The 18,647-nt window shown below is 43.7% G+C and overlaps 1 protein-coding gene across 1 annotated transcript in view; it reads left to right on the plus strand.

Moving 5' to 3' along the window:
- Positions 1 to 9,105: 9,105 nt before the first annotated feature.
- Positions 9,106 to 18,647, plus strand: part of LAMC1 (laminin subunit gamma 1) — a 133,141-nt gene continuing 123,599 nt past the window's right edge. The window contains exon 1 of the mRNA XM_048860693.2: positions 9,106 to 9,705. Coding sequence (XP_048716650.1) covers positions 9,333 to 9,705 — 373 coding nt within the window. The 5' untranslated portion in view covers positions 9,106 to 9,332. The remainder of the gene's footprint in view (positions 9,706 to 18,647) is intronic.

An 18,647-nucleotide genomic window follows, 5' to 3' on the forward strand; every position in this document is an offset into this window, starting at 1 on the left:
TGAACTGGACAAACTCCATAAAGATGAATTATTAGGTGAGAAATACCCTAGTAGATAGGAAAGTAACTTGTTAATAAGTTTAGGCTACACATTTTTTACATTATTCTTTTACCTGTAACCTTGTGTTTCCAAACCCTTATATTTGCTTTTATTTAAATCACTATCTTAAGCTCTGTTAAATAAACTTCGATTTTGGTTTTACTATAGACATGTCTAAGTGCCTTGCGCTAAGAAAAGTGCTGAACTGCAACAAAACCAGTGAACTGGGGTGCACTGCTTCCATAGAGGCAGCAAATCAGTGTACATTGCGGGCGTCCTGGAGAGAAAGCAGTCAAATGTAACGAAGTGGGGTGTGTAAATTGCTGGCCTGCAGAGGAAAAGAGTGGTGCTCACCGAGCCTGGAGTGGAATGCTTGTGTTGCCAACAGCAGATGGTAGGAGAGAATTTCCCCTGCTGGGCACAGACAGGGCTCCCTCCTGCAGTGAACAGGTGGTGGTGTTCACCTCAAGGTAACCCCAAAAAGCATCACAAGGAATTCCAAGGGAAATAAACAGCTAAGCCACCATCTTTAAAAAACTGAAGGAAAGGTAGAAGTCATTATATTCTTGCTTCTGACCGTTGACTTGAAACCTTTGCTTCCTGGCCATGCGATGCCACAGTGCCTCACAAAGGGGCCTGTGCTTCCTCCACCCTGCCAGCTGCCATCAACAGGTGGGAGTCCAGCAACATGCAATAACTAAGATTCAACGTTTATAAGCAAGTAACTTCTAACCATTCAGCAGCAAGTCCATCGATGTTAAAACATCAGAGTTGATAAGATCACTGACTAGTCTTTTCAGACAAGTACCAGGTTCCTGAAGCTGAATGAAAACACAAGAGTTGCAACAATCATCCTGCATAAGTATCAGTCTTTTTTTATTTTGTTTTCTCTTTCCAGTTTTATGTGTAGAGGGATGCCTCTACCTTCACATTCTTTGTTTTGTTGTTGTTTGGGTTTTTTGTTTGTTTTAACTGCAGCAGATGGATGGTAGTCAGTGCATATGCAGATAAAACAAACAGAATTTGTTTTAGAATGGTGGCTATAAAATAAATAATGAAATACCGGAAAAAGCCCTAGGTTAAACAACTTTGCTAGATAAAACCACACATGCATATATTTAATGGTTTAGGAGTTGTATGTTTTATCTTAAGAAATTGTTGTTTTTACTTACATTCAGAATTCAAATGACAAATTTAAAAAGTTGCACAATAGAACCTCAGTTACGAACTGACCAGTCAACCACACACCTCATTTGGAACCAGAAGTACACTATCAGGCAGCAGCAGAGACAAAAAAAAAAAAAAAGCAAATACAGTACAGTACTGTGTTACATGTAAACTACTAAAAAAATAAAGGGAAAGCAGCACTTTTCTCCTGCATAGTAAAGTTTCAAAACTGTATTAAATCAATATTCAGTTGAAACTTTTGAAAGAACAACCATAATGTTTTGTTCATAGTTACAAACATCCTACATTTCCGAGGTGTTCGCAACTCTGAGGTTCTACTATATCATTTTGGATCATATTACAATGTTTTGTGTAACCCTATAGTGGGGTGAGGGAAAAGATTGACTATTACCTCTCAATAATTTGGGGTTTATTTGATATGATTTGATCAACCTGATATTAGATTAATTTGATTCTATATAAACCCTTGATTTTAATTTTATTTGGTTATATGTATTTTTATTTTATGCTTTTGATTATTTAACTTAGCTAATAAAATATATCAAACTGGAAAGCTGTGTAGTTCAGATGTTTGTTCCCCAGATGTCAGGGTTCCAGACCTGAGGAGTCCCAGGGTAAATAAGAGGCAACTATGTGACTCATGCAATGGTGGTCCATAGAACTGCCATATAGTCTTCCCACAATTGGTGCCCAAACAGGAACACTGTTAGCTTGTGAAGAAAAGGTGCATTATATATTCATTTCTTTTAACAAGCAACATGCATTCTAGAACCTTGGCGGGCGTGGGGTGGATACCAGCTAGTCAACCTATAGGCTGATGTGACAGCCCTCAGGGTACCCAGAACTTTAAGCCACCTCGTTACCCCCTGCCTCCAGCAAGAGGGAATCTTTCTTGTGGTAGCTGGGTGTCAGCTTCCTGAAACCACTAGCCTTTCAGCCACTCAAGCACTCTCCTCTCTGCTATGACAGCCCTAAGTTCACCTTTCAGGTTAACAATAGGTGTACCCTAATCCCTGAGTCCCTTTTGAATCATTCCCCTGTGATATCGAGCCCCTGACACTGGCTACTCAAAGAAATTCCAGATCCTTTTCACCCACAGGAGCAGTGTACCCCACTTTACCAGTTTTACCTTAAATCACTGCTCCCGTAAAGCACATGGCAATTGTGAGCACTTAAATAAACATACTTTTGTTTTATTATTGAAAAAGAATAAAGATTTAACTAGAAGGGAGAGAAAGTGATAGGAAACAAGTGGTTACAAGACAAAACAAAATCGTAAAACACGAACTGAGGTCTACGCTTATCAGTAATTATCCTTCCTATCTAATAAAGTAAGCTTTTCCCCAAAGTTCAGTCTGTTGCAGAACTAGCTGGTTTCATAAGAACCAGAATCCAAATGTTCATGAAAGCTCCTTGCTCCTCACAGGGTTTCCTCAGTGAATGGATACAGAGTGTCTTCCCTACATTCTGTTGTACTGAAACAGTCTTTTGTCTTTATTTGTAGCCAGGGCAATTTCCTGCCTGCTATACTGGTCTGTTCACCTTCAAGCGGTTTTGATCACTTGCAATTGTCTTTGACGGTTTTCCATTGACCATTCTGGGATGTTGCAAGGGTAAATGATAGAACCTTCCATTACCTTGACAGCTGACTAGGGAGGGGTGACAACTCCCTCTTGTTTGAATGAGCCCTCACCGAGACACATTACCCTGATTAATTTTTACTCCAAATCCATAAAGCATACGTTCTATACACATTGTTCCTTAAATATTATCCGTACCTACATCTTGCAATGATTGAATCTTCACAAGTTATGAGCTTTCTGTAAATATCTTACCTGTTACTCTTTATGGGTACATAGCCTGTAAGACATTTGGTGTAGTGAGTTTGTTAGGTCTGAGGTAAGAGATGTTTGCAAAGAATAGGTCTCTGTCAGCTGACAAGTAAATCTATTTTCCTTACACATTTGTAGCAGTCCTTGCTGCCATGAGTTTTCATAGGCTTTTTCTTCACTGTCAAAAAGAAATGTTCTTTACAGCAAGATAACTACTGTGCATTAGCTATCTTGATGCAAAATCCTAGTAGAGGCAAGACAACTGTAAAATCCTAGCAGAAAAAAGCACTTATAGTTTTTACCACAAGGTAGCAAGGTGATGTCAGCACTCTATCCCCACCCCCAAATCCATGGTTGACCTCACCTAGTTTACACCGTAGTAGAACTACAGTGTCTTGTCTCCACTAGGATTTTACAGTGGGATAGCTAACATGTTTGTTAATCTGTAGTAAAAATGCATCTTTTTTTAGCCATGAAGACATGCTTGTGCCACAAAGCCATAGTACTTTTGTTACATCTTGAGGCTGATATTCACAATCGTCACTTTTTTCTATAGTTTGATGGTGATTGTGTAATTATGTTGCTCTCTGAACCCTGAGAATCCCCCATGTTTCTTTTTACACCTGTCCCCTTTTTAGAGGCTTGCAATACTAGCTAGAATCAGTTCCTGGGCATGGGTACCTTGTAGCTTTCCCCTTTTGCATACCTGTGCAGGGCCTGGCACAATCTAGGCCCGGGTGGCCAACCTGAGCCTGAGAAGAAGACAGAATTTACCAATGAACATTGCCAAAGATCCACAGTAATATGTCAGCAGCCCCCCCGCCCATCTGCTACCCCCCTCCAGCCCCCAGAGCCTCCTGCCCACCAGCAGCCCCGCCAATCAGTGCCTCCCCCACCCTCCCCATGCCTCCCACCCGCCGCAATCATCTGTTTTGCAGTATGCAGGAGGCTCTGGTGGGAAGGGGCAGGGGCCTTGTGAGGAAGGGGTGGAGTGGTGGCAGGATCTGGGGCAGAGCAGAGGGTTGAGCAGTGAGCACATTGGAAAGTTAGCATCTATAGCTCCAGCCTCAGTCATGCAAGGAGCTGCACATTAACCTCTGAAGAGCCACATGCAGCTCCTGAGCCACAGGTTGGCCACCCCTGATCTAGGTCTTCATTAACCATTCATGCTGTTACACCAAAATGCTGTATTCTCAATTCTCTCATTTTAAATTAACAAAATATAATTATTTTAAACTGAAATACGTGTGGTACTATGTTGAGGAAGCTGATGCTGTTGGAATACTAGCAGCACTAATATGCCATTGCTATGAGTGATCTAGCATTTCACTCCACTGTAGACATAAGGCTCTTGGCTATGAAGTATAAACGTGATGCAGAGAATGTCAGTTTTCTTCAATTGTCAATCAGTTCATATCTAACAGAGTGACGTTTCCTGTTTACTAAACAAATCTCTGGAGAAATACCCTTTTTCTACATAGCAGGAGATCTGGGTTTACACAAGAGCAAACATAAGTTTGTCTGCATTCCTGAATCTGAAAAGTTGCAGGGAGATCCCATAGTGATAGCTGTCTCGTTGTTAGTAGCAATAAATCAGAACCCAGTCTGTAGCCATGTCTGGCAGAGCTGATGCCTCCAAGCGCTACAGAGATCTGGGTTCAGACAGGATGATGTTCAGGAGGATGAGTTTATTAGGAATTTAAAAAAGAGGAGGGGAGTACACCAATCTGACCAAACAGACAAATAATTCTGCCATTCTTTATGATCATTTAGAGTGTTTTCTTTACTTGTTCTGTTTGACTTACCCTGTGGCTTTGAGTAAGTCCCTTATCTTTTCTCTGCTTAAGTTTTGCCAATATGTAAAACGAGGATAATACCTATCTACCTCACAAAAGTAAGGTAAGGATTCATTATGCAGAAGCAGTAGTTACAGTTGCAACTGGAGTGCTATTATAAGGCTGATTATGATTCTCACTCCCAGCCCCATAAGTAAAACAAAACCCTGGTATACTTTAAGATTTTTTAGGGTTAAGTCTCATTGGCAACTAGTAACTGACTTAAAAATCTTGACAAACTTTAAGTTTCTTGATGTTAATAGCCTTTAAAAAAGTTCTTTGCAAATTTTTACAAACTGCAGTACTAGAGGGAGACATAGAAATGTTAAACATAATCATACAAAATTACAATCACAAGTAGATTTTTTAAAATTGGCTTTTCTAAGAGACAGTTAGTAAAATTTTAAAGAAATTAATACTATTATAAAAAAAGTATAAAACTTTGCTTCTTGGTTAATGAAGCCAATGGGTAAATAATGAAAATGACCCACATATTCCTGTTATTCCTTCCACTCTCCTAGGAACCTCAGCTGCTAAATCCTAATCTGAAACTTCAGGATATTCTGGCCCAGAGGCTGCAAGATGAGTCATAGGGACACTAATAATCTATGATTCAGCAGGATGTTGGAATGTAGCTAAAGAGAGTATTTTAAAGGGAAGCTACAGAGAACTTAAAGTAAACAGGCAATTTGGTTAAATTTTACAGTTAGTTTTATGTACCCAAGGGAAAAATGTATTCCATTCCCAGCATCTTCACTTCCTCCTTTATTTCCTCCCTTCCCCCTCTCCCCCCAAAGAAGACTAAAGTGCAAAGAAGCTTAATGACAGGAAATACCTCAAATGCATTTTAAAGCAGCTAAAGCCTTCTAGCTCCTGGGGGTCTGAACTCACCCTGACTTGTATGACTTATTAAAGTTGTATTAAACTCCCTCCTTACATGTTGCTTGAAACTCCACTTGCACCTCACTCAGTGAGAGGATTTCTCCCTGCATGAGTGGCTGTATTTTACTGAATGGCATCAGGGTATTGGACAACCAAAATTTTATTGGTGAGGAGAGCAGAGGTTAGAAGGGGGAGCCAAGCTAAGAAACAGTGCTCTAATCTTGTCCAACAAATTTAATAATTTTATTAAGATGATGTTAAAATAAAAAGAAAATGGTACAGAGTTTAAGCATAGAAGTTTCTGGTTATCAGGGAATAAGGTAGAGATTATCAAGGGGTGTGATGTTTGGTTTAGGATTGGGTGGCATACGGAATACATAATCTACGATATCCCCGATTGGGGGTAAAAGGTTAACAGGTCAAAGTACAGACACTGAGATATGGGGGTATGTTGTTCATATAATGGCTATGTTCAGGTGTGGAGAATAATGAGTGGATACGATGATGAGGATGGATTTATCCTCATTTGGTGTGATTTAATGTTCAGTGAGTTTACGGTTCCAGTTGATATGGTCCAAAGGAAAAAGTCTCTAGGTCCCTTTCTCGTAGTTGATGCACGATGTCGTTCCGGCTCACACCTCCTGGTACTGTCGGTGGCCGGTGATGTGTTCTATGTCGATGTCCCTGGACCATCGGATGGTGTCCGAGACCATGAGGCGCCGCATGAGCCGTGCATAGCATTGACCGATCTACTCTGAGCCAAATTCAGACCTAATGTAATGTATTTAGGTACTGATACCTACTTTGCAAGTTGTCCTCAGTGACTGATTTACTTTTTGACTCACTTTTTAGTAACTTGCTATCTCCTCTAGATAGCTAGATGGCTTGGTAGAATTCTCATTTTTGATTCATCTTAATGATTGTATAACTTAAAACAAATTTTTGTCAGAGACAGACAAGGGGGGTGAAGTAATGACTTTTACTGACCAACTTCTGTGGGTGAGAGAGACAACCTTTTCAGCCTATACAGAGTTCTTCTGCAGGTCTAGAAAACTTAGTTTCAAAGCTAAATACACTCCATCGTGTATTTAGCTGTGACACCCTGAGTAAGTTTCCCAGACGTGAGGAAGAGCTCTGTGTGGCTCAAAAGCATCCCCCCTTCCCTTCCGCTTCCCCCCTTGCAGCTGGGGGGAAGCAGTAGATGTTGTATATCTTGACTTTAGTAAGGGTTTTGATACTGTCTTGCACGACCTTCTTATAAACAAACTAGGGAAATACAACCTAGATGGAGCTACTCTAAGGTGGGTGCATAACTGGTTGGAAAATCATTCCCAGAGAGTAGTTATCAGTGGTTCAGTCATGCTGGAAGGGCATAACGAGTGGGGTCCTGCAGGGATCGGTTCTGGGGCTGGTTCCGTTCAATATTTTCATCAATGATTTAGATAATGGTATAGAGAGTACACTTATAAAGTTTGAGGACAATACCAAGCTGGGAGGGGTTGCAAGTGCTTTGGAAGACGGGATTAAAATTCAAAATGATCTGGACAAACCGGAGAAATGGTCTAAAGTAAATAGGATGAAATTTAATAAGGACAAATGCAAAGTACTCCACTTAGGAAGGAACAGTTGCACACATACAAAATGGTAAATGACTGCTAGGAAGGAGTAGACGTTCCCCGACATACGCAATCGTTCCATTCCGAAAGCCTTGTGTAACTCGAATTTTGCGTAAATTGGAAACGCCCCCCCCCTCCTGTTTCTAGCTTACGGAACCTTTTCCATAAGTGCAAATTTGCGTTAAGTCGGGTCTTGCGTAACCCGAAGAGCATCTGTACTGCGGAAAGGGATCTGGGGGTCATAGCGGACCACAAGCTAAATATGAGTCAACAGTGCAACACTGTTACAAAAAAGCAAACATCATTCTGGGATGTATTAGTAGGAGTATTGTAAGCAAGACATGAGAAGTAATTCTTCCGCTCTATTCCACGCTGATTAGACCTCAACTGGAGTATTGTGTCTGTTCTGGGTGCCACATTTCAAGAAAGATGTGGACAAATTGGAAAAAGTCCAGAGAAGAGCAACAAAAATGATTAAAGGTCTAGAAAACATGACCTATGAGGGAAGATTGAAAAAACTGGGTTTGTTTAGTCTGGAGAAGAGAAGATGGAGAGGGGATATGATAACAGTTTTCAAGTACATAAAAGGTTGTTACAAGGAAAAGGGAGAAAAATTATTGTCCTTAACCTCTGAGGATAGGACAAGAAGCAATGGGCTTCTTGCAGCAAGGGCGGTTTAGTTGGACATTAGGAAAAACTTCCTAATTGTCAGGGTGGTTAAGCACTGGAATAAATTGCCTAGGGAGGTTGTGGAATCTCCTCCATCATTAGGGATTTTTAAGAGCAGGTTGGACAAACACCTGTCAGCGATGGTCTAGATAATACTTAGTCTTGCCTTGAGAGCAGGGGACTGGACTAGATGACCTCTCTAGGTCCCTTCCAGTTCCATGAATCTATGTCTCTCTCACCAACAGAAGTTGGTCCAATAAAAGATTTAACTTCCTCCCCTCCCGCCACCCCTTCTCTCTACTATCCTGGGACAGACACAGCTACAACAACACGGCATAGAATTTTTATCCCAGTTATTCTAATTATGATCCTTAATTCCTAGTATAGTCTTGCATGTTGTGTGATCTGCCAGACTGTTCCAGTGCCCGAGGGAGAGGTGGGGAGCCTGAGACCAGAGAGTGTCGTGCTAAGCAGGAGCAGAGGACCGACTGGACTGGAGGCTCTTCAGCAGCATGGAGTCCCCCACGCCGTTGCTCGTTTTTCGTGGGGCTGCAGCTAGTTCGGGGGGGTGGGGGGTGCGCAGAGTGCGATCCCCCCCGCCGCCGCCGCCGGACTCCGGGTTTGATACAGAGAGGGGAATGCTCACCCAGCTGGAGAGTCTGAATGTTACTTGATTTCCGTGGGCGGGCAACGTTGCATTGCTACGGGCCGGAGGCGGGCGTCTGCAGCCGCGTCCCGAGTGGGGAGTGCAGCCCCCGCCCCGCAAAGCCCTGTCGTGCGGGGATCCATAGGCTGCAGCTCCCTGTCCCCCTAGAGACGCAGCCCTGTGGGTGCACCGCTCCCCAGCGCGGCTCCTTTAAGTCCCCATTCGCTCGTCCGCCCTCCAAAGCATTCCGGGGAGGGGGGGTCACCACGGAAACAACCGAGTGCTCCTGGGACCCAAGTCCCCCTGTCCCGGCCGGGAAGGGGGAGGGATGTGTCTCCCAGCGTGCACCGCGCGCGCAGCCCCCACCCCCTTGTGGCTCCGGCTCCTGCTCCTCCTCCGGCCAGGCCCGTTCCCCCTTTGCCCGAACAGCCGCAGAGCAGCAGGAGCCGCCCGAGCGTTGGCTGCTCCTAGGCTGCCTCCTCGCACGCAGCCAGCGCGCGCCCACCAGCCCAGCTGCCGCCGCCGCCGCGTCTCGCGCCCGCGTCCGCTCCCGGCGCGAGCCGCTTGGGTGTCGGCTGCCGCTGCATCTCGCGCCGCGCGCAGGCGTCGCTCGTGCCGGCCGAGGATGGGTCGCGGGGCGCTGCCCTTGCTGCTGCTGCTGGAGCTGGCCGGGCGCTGCGCCGCCGCCATGGACGAATGCGCGGACGAGGCGAGCGGGCGGCCGCAGCGCTGCATGCCCGAGTTCGTGAACGCCGCCTTCAACGTGACTGTGGTGGCCACCAACACATGCGGCTCGCCGGCCGAGGAGTACTGCGTGCAGACCGGCGTGACCGGGGTCACCAAGTCCTGCCACCTGTGCGACGCCACCCAGCCCCACCTGCAGCACGGCGCCGCCTTCCTCACCGACTACAACCAGGCCGACACCACCTGGTGGCAGAGCCAGACCATGCTGGCCGGGGTGCAGTACCCCAGCGCCATCAACCTCACCCTGCACCTGGGTAAGTCACGGGGACCCTCCCCGGCGGGGGGCTGCGCTTTGCTCCGTCTGTCCCCGCCCTAGGCCAGTCCCTCTCCCGCAGAGGCGCGGAAGGGCTGCCCTTGAGGGACCGGGACCCGTCTCCCCCGCTTCTCCTAGTCAGGAGCAGTGGGGACACGTGTATGCCTTCCCCCTCCACACACTTCACTTCTTCTCCTCTGCATTGGATTGCGGTGCCCCTGTCCTACGAGAGCACGGACTCGCGAACCCCCCTTTCCTCCCTGCCATCTGCCCCACTAGGGGCACGGCTACATGTATGCATTTCCAAACCCGGCTGGGGAAAAACCAGCTTTGCGTGTAAGGCTTCCCGCAACAGCAAACTGAAGAACAAAGATTGGCTTGGGAGAGGAAGAGAGAAGGGAAGTGTGAGTGCTTGGAATTTAAGGATGAAAAGAACAAGGCTAATTTCAGACCAAGCTTGTTAACACACTTTTTAATAGTTTGTGTTGCTTCTAAAACTTCAGTGACCCGCGCTGTAAAAACATAAAAGAATCGTAACTTTATACATATGCACTCCTCCTCAATCATTCCCTTCTGTCTTCATTGTATTGGAGTCCCTGTGCCGGATGATCACTACCACTCCCTTTGCAACCCGCACTAGCAAAGACCCATCTGTATGCACTGCTGGTTTTGCCATCTCATGCACGACCATCCTGCACCTAGTGCTTAAATCAACAGAAAAACCACCTTTTCCTTTCTTGTTCCTGCATGACCAGAGGCTTCACTATTCCTCCTCCCGTTCCCCAAAATATCCTCCACTAGTAGCGTCTCTCCTGCATGCATGACCCATCTCTACACTTAATTCCTAAATAAGAAATCTAGTTCTTCCCTTCTGGCTGCCTGTCCTAAACGAACAGGAGCTCTCCCCTGTCCCCTCGCTGCTTCCTGTACTAGAGTTGTATGATTTCTCCTTTTCCTAGACAAGGACTCTACTTCCTCTTCTCCTTCCCCCCCTCCCCTCCACCCCTTCAATAGACCTGCCACAGCCCGTCAGAAAGTTTGTCCCACTCCCATGCTCCCCATCCTTTCCGCCTTCTAATAAGGACCCTATCTGAATTTTCCTTGAGATAATGTGATGAGGGCCAGTTGCCCCATAACTTTTGTGTTGAAACTTGGAGATCTCCATGGTAACTTATGCCTATTCCCATCCACTGAGCAGATTAGTCATAGTAAAGAAAGGAAAAAAATTTAAACCTGACAAAAACTGCAGAATAAACTATTTTTGGGGGGGGAGAGGGAGGAGGAGAGGGATGGATCAGACCATGCATAATGTCGCAGTGTGTGTCTGGCACTTTAAAGTTTTTTCTAACACAGAGTTAACTTCTTGCTTTGTGGTATTCAAATTTAATTAAAGGCCACAAAGCTTAATCCTATCATACAGAAAACAAAGGTACATGTGTCTGCCCCAGCTGGTAATAAATTACTGAAAGTGACGTCTGCTGTATACAAGCAGGCTATCTATCCTCTTTGGATTCTCCCTTTCTTTGATTTGTGTGTTTACTGATTTTTTTATTTTTTTTTTAGTTGAATGGGGTCGTCTTAGCAAAGGTTTTGATTCAGTGCTAGAAATACTTTTCATGCTTCTGGGTTGCATTTTTTTTAATGTAATTATATTTATGAAGTTTGGCAATGTATACATTCAAAATGAACAGTTAGGTGTATAAATAAATCATAAATGAAAACTGTAGGGAAGTGCTTAAAGATCTGCTAAGTTAAAGGCTTGCGAGTTAGTCTGTAGATTCAGATCTCATTGTGCTTGAAACAAACACTTAAACATAGGGTTTTGCAGTAAATCTCAGCTCCTGCTATCTGCAGAGCAATAACTGTCTCATTCTTAATGCACAAAGCAGGATAAGCTTGTAGACATCAGACTTGGAATTCAGAAAGGGAAAGGTTGACAAGAAAAACAAAGGACATGGAATAAATACTTCCAGCAGTAAATGTGTTAGATTTTCTCTGTGCTCATGTGCTCACTATTCTGTTACTCTATCTAAAGTGGATGGGTTGCTGCTAAGGGTTCTGGGTTAGATTAAACAATTCCACTTTTTGGTCATGTTGAACAAACTTCTATACGGGAACAGTGCTGTCTGTTAGTCTGGGAGATCTAGCACCATAAAATTAAAAAAAAACCCTACTCTTTGGCATGTTAAAAAGTAACAGGATGTAGTAAAGTTTATTTTAAAAGAGTGAGATTCAGTAACATGAGGTGACTTGTGCTTCAGTGGGTTGGCTGAAGTACATGTGATCTAAAAAGCTCTTTGGCAGCTAAGGTACTATAGAACACCAAGTGCATTGAGGATGATATATAAATATTTTACCGAGGCGATATTTCTTGTCAATTAAAAGAGAAGATTGGAAATTTAAGTCTAAGCATTCAGCAGCAGGATATGATAGTCACTTGAGTATTTTCAAAAAATTAGCTTTGGAATAAAACTTCTTAAGCTTGGCTTCAACCTAGAAGCAAACTCTTGATCCTGTTGAAATTCCACCAAAATTGATTCAGCTGTTTAAGTTATCTCTGTGTGGAGGAAAGGGAAGTGTGTTTTTTTTTTTAAAATATTACGGTTCAGATGTTTGGTGCTTGAGTAACTAAAAGGCAGACTTAGGGCATGTCTACACTGGCAGAGTTGCAGCACCAGGAGTTACAGCACTGCTCAGAGAGAGTGTAAACACACAACAGTGGTTTCCTTTAAATGGTCAGCTGCCTGCGCAATAGTATGTTCACATTTTTGCAGCACTTGCAGCGGTATTTGGAGTGATGCACTCTGGGCAGCTATCCCACAGAGCACCTCTTCCTCTTCTTCTGCTAAGCATTATGGGAAGGCTGAGGGGGTCATGGGGCCTCCTGAGTCCTGTTCCAATGCCCCGTGATGCACTGCTTCGCATCCCAGCAGTCCCTGTTCTTCCGTCTGCATTTGGCACCATCTTTCAATGGTTTGTGTACTGTGCACCCTGCTTCTTTGGGCTGCAGGAATGGATCCCGAACTGTTAACCAGTATACTGCTTGCTCTGATCAACACGTCATGAGTGGCAGTGGAGTTATTCCTTAAACTACAAAGACAAGAGGAGTGTGACATTGATCTTGCTATACATACGACACGAGATTGCTTGTGGCATTCATGGAGGTGCCGACCACAGTGGAATGCTGCTTTTTGGGCTCGGGAAACAAGCACCGAGTGGTGGGATCACATCGTGATGCATGTTGGGGATGATGAGCAGTGACTGCAGAACTTTTGGATGAGGAAAGCCACATTCATGGGACTGTGTGATGGCTTGCTCCAGCCCTGTGTTGCAAGGACACGAGAATGAGAACTGCCCTGCCGTTGGAGAAGTTCAGAGTGGGAAAGTCGACCGTTGGACTCGTGTTGACAGAGTCTGCAGGACCATTAATTGCATTTTGCTCTGAAAGACAGTGACTCTGGGCATCATGCATGACATTGTGGATGGCTTTGTGCGGAGGGGCGATAGATAGCACATACATTCCAATTCTGGCACCAGACCACCTAGTCACCAAGTACATTAATTGCAAGGGGTATTTCTCAATGGTTCTCCAGGTGCTTGTGGATCACCATGGGCTTTTCAGACATTAATGCAGGCTGGTCTGGAAAGGTGCATGACACAGACCTCTTTCGGAACACTGGCCTGTTCAGGAAGCTGCAAGCTGGGGCTTTCTTCCTGGACCAGAAGATCACCGTAGGGGAAGTCGAAATGCCCATTGTGATCCTGGAAGACCCTGCCTACTCCTTAATGCCGTGGCTTATGAAGCTATACATGAGGCAACTTGCCAGCAGCAAGGAGCGGTTCAACAAAAGGCTGAGCAAGTGCAGAATGACTGTTGAGTGTGCTTTTGGCCATTTAAAGGCTCGTTGGCGCTGCCTCTATGGGAAGCTGGACCTGGCCGATGACAATATTCCTATGCTTATAGCTGCGTGCTGTACGCTCCATAATATTTGTGAAGGGAAGGCTGAAAGCTTCACTCAGGGCTGGACCGCCGAGGCTCAGTGCCTGGAGGCTGAGTTTGAACAGCCAGAGACCAGGGCTATTAGAGGGGCACAGCACTGGGCCATAAGGATCAGGGATGCCTTGAGGCAGCAATTTGTAGCTGAAAGCCACTAATATTTGTTGCTATGCTCGGGAGTGCAGTGCTTGTAATGCTAAGAGGTGACTGGTGCACATTATGCAATAAGGGGGTTTAACATAATTGTCTGTTGCTTTGCAGGGCTCTATTTGCTTCAATTAATAGAATAAAGATTCCTTTAAAACCAGCACAATTCTTTTATTAAAAAATAACAACTGGAGGCGAGAGTCAAACAAAAAAACCCATCAGCGGTGAGGGGGATGGGGGAAGGGAAGGTCCCAGGACAGCTAAAGATTTGTGTATGTCCAGGGATCATATCCAACCTTCTCCTTTGGAGTACAATGCAGTGGGTACTGTACTTAAGCGGGGCCAAACTGAGGAGGGATGGGTGTTGAGTGCAGTGGGTAGTGGGAGTCCGCAGTGCTGGACTGTGAAGGGGGAGGAGTGGAATGCTGTGGGTAGAGAGTGGAGCCAGGAGGTTGATAAGATTGTGTTGGCAGTGTCTGGGGGGAGCATGGGAAAGAGTTCTGTGACAGCGGCTGCAGGGCAAGAAACAAAGCAGCTCTGCCGAAGAACCTGCAGCAGCAAATTGCCCAGTATCTTCATGAGAGTTTCCTGGAGATCTCTGAGGGAGATTCCCATGAAGTGAGGGAGTCAATCAACAGCCTGTTCCGCTGCTCAGACTAGGCATGTGATGGGAGACAAGTCTGCTTTCTGCAACCTTCCTGCCTCCCACAATTTGCTTTGGTGATTCCAAAATCAAATCCACTTACCGGGGCCTTGTCTCCTGTTTGCCCTTCGCCGACAGCTGTGACTGGCTAGTCTCCTCCGAGGTAGAAAAGAGTTCCTGGCTGCATGCGTCTCTGACCTCTGAGTCATCCTCTGCCTCTGGGTCCCCCTCCACATTCTCGTCCAAGATTTCCTCCTTCTGGCTCAGTCCACTCTTGACTGGCATGCGAGCCACAGTGGTCTTCGCAGTGGAGGTGGAGTTGCCGCCGAGTATCATGTCCAGCTCTTCGTAGAAGTGGCAGCTTGTGGGTGCAGCACCGGGAGCGATTTGCCTCCTGCGCCTTGTGGTAGGCGTTCCACAGCTCCTTCACTTTGACCCTGCACTGTAGTGTGTCCCGGTCATGGCCCCTTTCTGTCCTGCATCGTGAAATCTGTTTGTAGGTATCATATTTGCTATGGCTGGAGTGCAGCTGGGACTGCACTGCCTCCTCTCCCCAAATGCTGATGAGGTCCAGCAACTCCGCATTGCTCCAACCAGGGGATCGCTTGGTGTGTGGAGCATTCATGGCCACCTGGAAAGATGTTCTGAGACCACTGCACGTGGCACCGAGGAAACAGGAAGAGGACTTTCAAAATTCCAAAGGAATTTACGGGGTGGAGATGACGGTTAGTCACCTGAGGTCAGGGGAGTAGAGTTCAAACCAATGACCAGAGAGGTGAGAACAGGCATTGTGGGACACCTCCCGCAGGCCAGTCGTAGCACTGTAATTGCCATGGCGCAGAAAGCTGTATGCCTCTTGGGGTGGGTATTTTTACAACAGTGGAACTGCGCAGTTTCTGCGCCCTAAGTGGCTTGGCAGTGTGTACATCTCAGGAGTTACGGTGCAGAAAGCTGCTTTACTGTGCAGAAACTTGCCAGTGTAGACAAGGCCTTAGTTAAAAATCTTCTGATTTAACATATAGGACTGAATAAGGATAAAAGTCTAGGTTGAACTAGGAACTTCTTTCAGATAAGTTAGTCATTTTATGCTTTAGCATTCTTTGCGTAATTTCAAAATAGAAGGACCAAGATACCTTTTAAAAAATTCTCATGTCCCCAAATGAATAAATCATACATTCAGGGACATACAGATTATAGTTCACTATAGTGTGTTCTGTACTAATGGTCCCCTGTGAACAGCATTGACCTGTTGCAGTCACCACTAAAATGTCAGGGTTCCTTTATATGAATTGCACTTTTGTGCCGACACCTACTACAAATGCCAAAAAAAGGAATTTCTTAGTATTGCGGTTAGTAATGTGTTTTATTGTATAGGATGGCTCAATTCAAATACGGTTAATAAAGGGAAGGAAGATCTTGAGAGGTTATTAAGATTTCATGAAGTCATTTTTATCTTTATTTTTATACATTGTTTGGAGTTTTTATTCAGGACATTTGTTATAGGAAGAAAGAAATCCTCTTCCTACAATAACTTTGTTTTCTCAACTTTTCTGTTTTGGACAAATGTATTATTAATGAACCCCATATAAAGTCAGAATTGGATTTCATAGGCCTTTCATGCTTCTCATTACCATTGTCATGTGAATACCTACATACATAAGCTGGATGCAGTGTTTTTGTAGCTGTGTTAGAGACAAGGTGGGTTGGGTGAGGTGATATCTTTTATTGGACCAACTTCTGTTTGTGAGAGAGACAAGATTTTGAGATTTCACAGAGCTCTTCTTCATTCAGATCGTATAAATCTTTCAGGTCTAGGAAACATACTCAGAATGTCCCCCTAAATACAAGGTGGAACAGATTGTTTAGCGTAAGTAGTTAACACATATTTCAAGGGACCATTCAAGGTGAAGTGTCTAAATACAGATGCTCTAATACAAAACATTGCATATGCCTACATGTATATTTCAAAAGGAATAATTTTGGGGAAGTTGTATGGCCAGTGTTACACAGGAGGTCAGGCTATGATCACAATGGTCTGCTCTGGCCTTGTAACCTATGAATTTACAGTACATCTAAGACTTTTTTAAAGTACATTTTCTCTATAAATTTTATTTTTAAAATGTGGTGTTGGAGGAGTAGTAATATTGCAGCATAGTTATTGTTGAGATGGAACATTAATTTCAAGTTTCTGTTTGCAGGTTCTTGTGTGTTTTTTTTTTTTTTTTAGTTTTCTTCCTTTCTTTTTAGGTTAGAATTGAACTTAAAAAAGAATCTAGCTGAGTTTGAGCTACTTGGAGTATGCTTTTTTGCTTTGCCAGCTTTTTTTTCTTTTTTCCCAGGCAGTTTCTTTGTACTTTGAAAATTTGAAGAACAGTAACCTTGCTATAGATTGAATCTTTCGTGTATACTGACGTGATGGTAGAAATTTTGTTTAGAAATAGTAAAATTGTAAGTGTCAAACTGTGTGTGACGCTATGCTGTTTGGTAGTGACTTTCTGTAAGAAGTGCAGTTCACTGGCTCATTGTACTGAAATAGTGTAAACTGGGTAAGACAGTTTTTAGCCTTGAATGCTCTGGACTCATCTCTGCACCTTCACCAGTCATCCTTGCATTAATTCCATACACAGTCTTTGCATGAATGAGTGATTGCATGTTCTGTTCAGATTTCATATGCTCCTGATAGCCTGCATGGATTCTTTGTTCATAGATGTATACATTTACATTTAGCTGTATTAAAATGTATATTGTTTGCTTGCACCCAGTTTCCTAAGTGATCCAGATTGCTCTGAATCAGTATCCTGTCATCCTTGTTGTTTACCACTTTCCCAATTTTTGTGTCATCTGCAAACTTTATTCATGATGTTTTTATGTTTTCTTCCAAGTCATTAATAAAAATGTTAAATAACATAGGGCCAAGCACTGATCCCTGCAGGATCCCACTAGAAACACCAACATGACGATGGTTCTCCATTTATAATTACATTTTGAGACCTATCAATTAGCCAGTTGTTAATCCATTTAAGGTGTGCCATGTTAATTTTATATTATTCAAAATGTCATGCGGTACCAAGTCACACAGAAGTCTAAGTCTGTTACGCCAACACTGTTACCTTTATCAACCAAACTTGTAATCTCATTTAAAAAAGAAAAAGATCTCAAGTTGGACAGGATCTATTTTCCATAAATCCATGTTGATTTGCATTAATTACATTACTCTCCTTTTAATTCTTTATTAATTGAGTATCATATTGGCCAGTCTCGTATGATCTTGCCTGGGATAGAGGTCAGGCTGAGGAGCATATAATTACTTAGGTTATCCTGTGTACCCTTTTTAAAAATTGGTACATTAGCTTCCACTCTTCTGGAATTTCCCCTGTGCTCCAGGACTTTTTGAAAATGAACATTAATGGTCCGGGAAGCTCCTCAGCCAGCTGTTTTAAAACTCCTGGATGCAAGTTTTCTGGCCTGCTGTTAGACACTTTTAAAATGTTAGTAGCTTCTGTTTAACATCCTCTAGAATTACTAGTGGAATGGAAGGAGTGTTATCGCCATATGATGAGACTAGATCATCTGTTTTTCTCTAAATACAGAACAGAAATATTTACTGAATGCTTCTGCCTGTTCAGCATTATTGTTGATGATTCTACTGTTTCCCTCTAGTAATGAACCAATATCATTGTCAAGATTCTTTTTGTTCCTAATATATTTTAAAAACTCCTCCATATTGTCCTCAACTCTGCTGGCCATAGACTTCTTGTGTCCTTTTGCTTCCATTATCAATTTTCTACTATTTCTAACTTCTGATTTATATTCATCCTCTTTCTTTCATTTGTTATATATTATTTTGATAGATTCTTTCACTTCCCTCCTAAACCAGGTCATTTTTTTTAAACCAGTACAGCCTTCTTTCTGAACTGTAGGATTGACTTTTTGGGCATCTAGTAAGCCAAGATGTTCTTAAAGGATTCCCCAATTATCATTCACATTTTCTGATTAAGTTCTTTCTCCCAGCTGATCTGGCTCATAATTGTTTTTAGTTTTGTGAAACTGGCCCTGTAAAAACACCATGTATATGGATTACTTATCTGGACTTTATTCTGCTCGCACATTATAAGTGATCGTGACTTGATCACGTTTATACCTAAACTACCATTAA

The sequence above is a fragment of the Caretta caretta genome, chromosome 8, assembly GCF_965140235.1.
Source record: "Caretta caretta isolate rCarCar2 chromosome 8, rCarCar1.hap1, whole genome shotgun sequence".
Classification (NCBI taxonomy): domain Eukaryota; kingdom Metazoa; phylum Chordata; order Testudines; family Cheloniidae; genus Caretta; species Caretta caretta.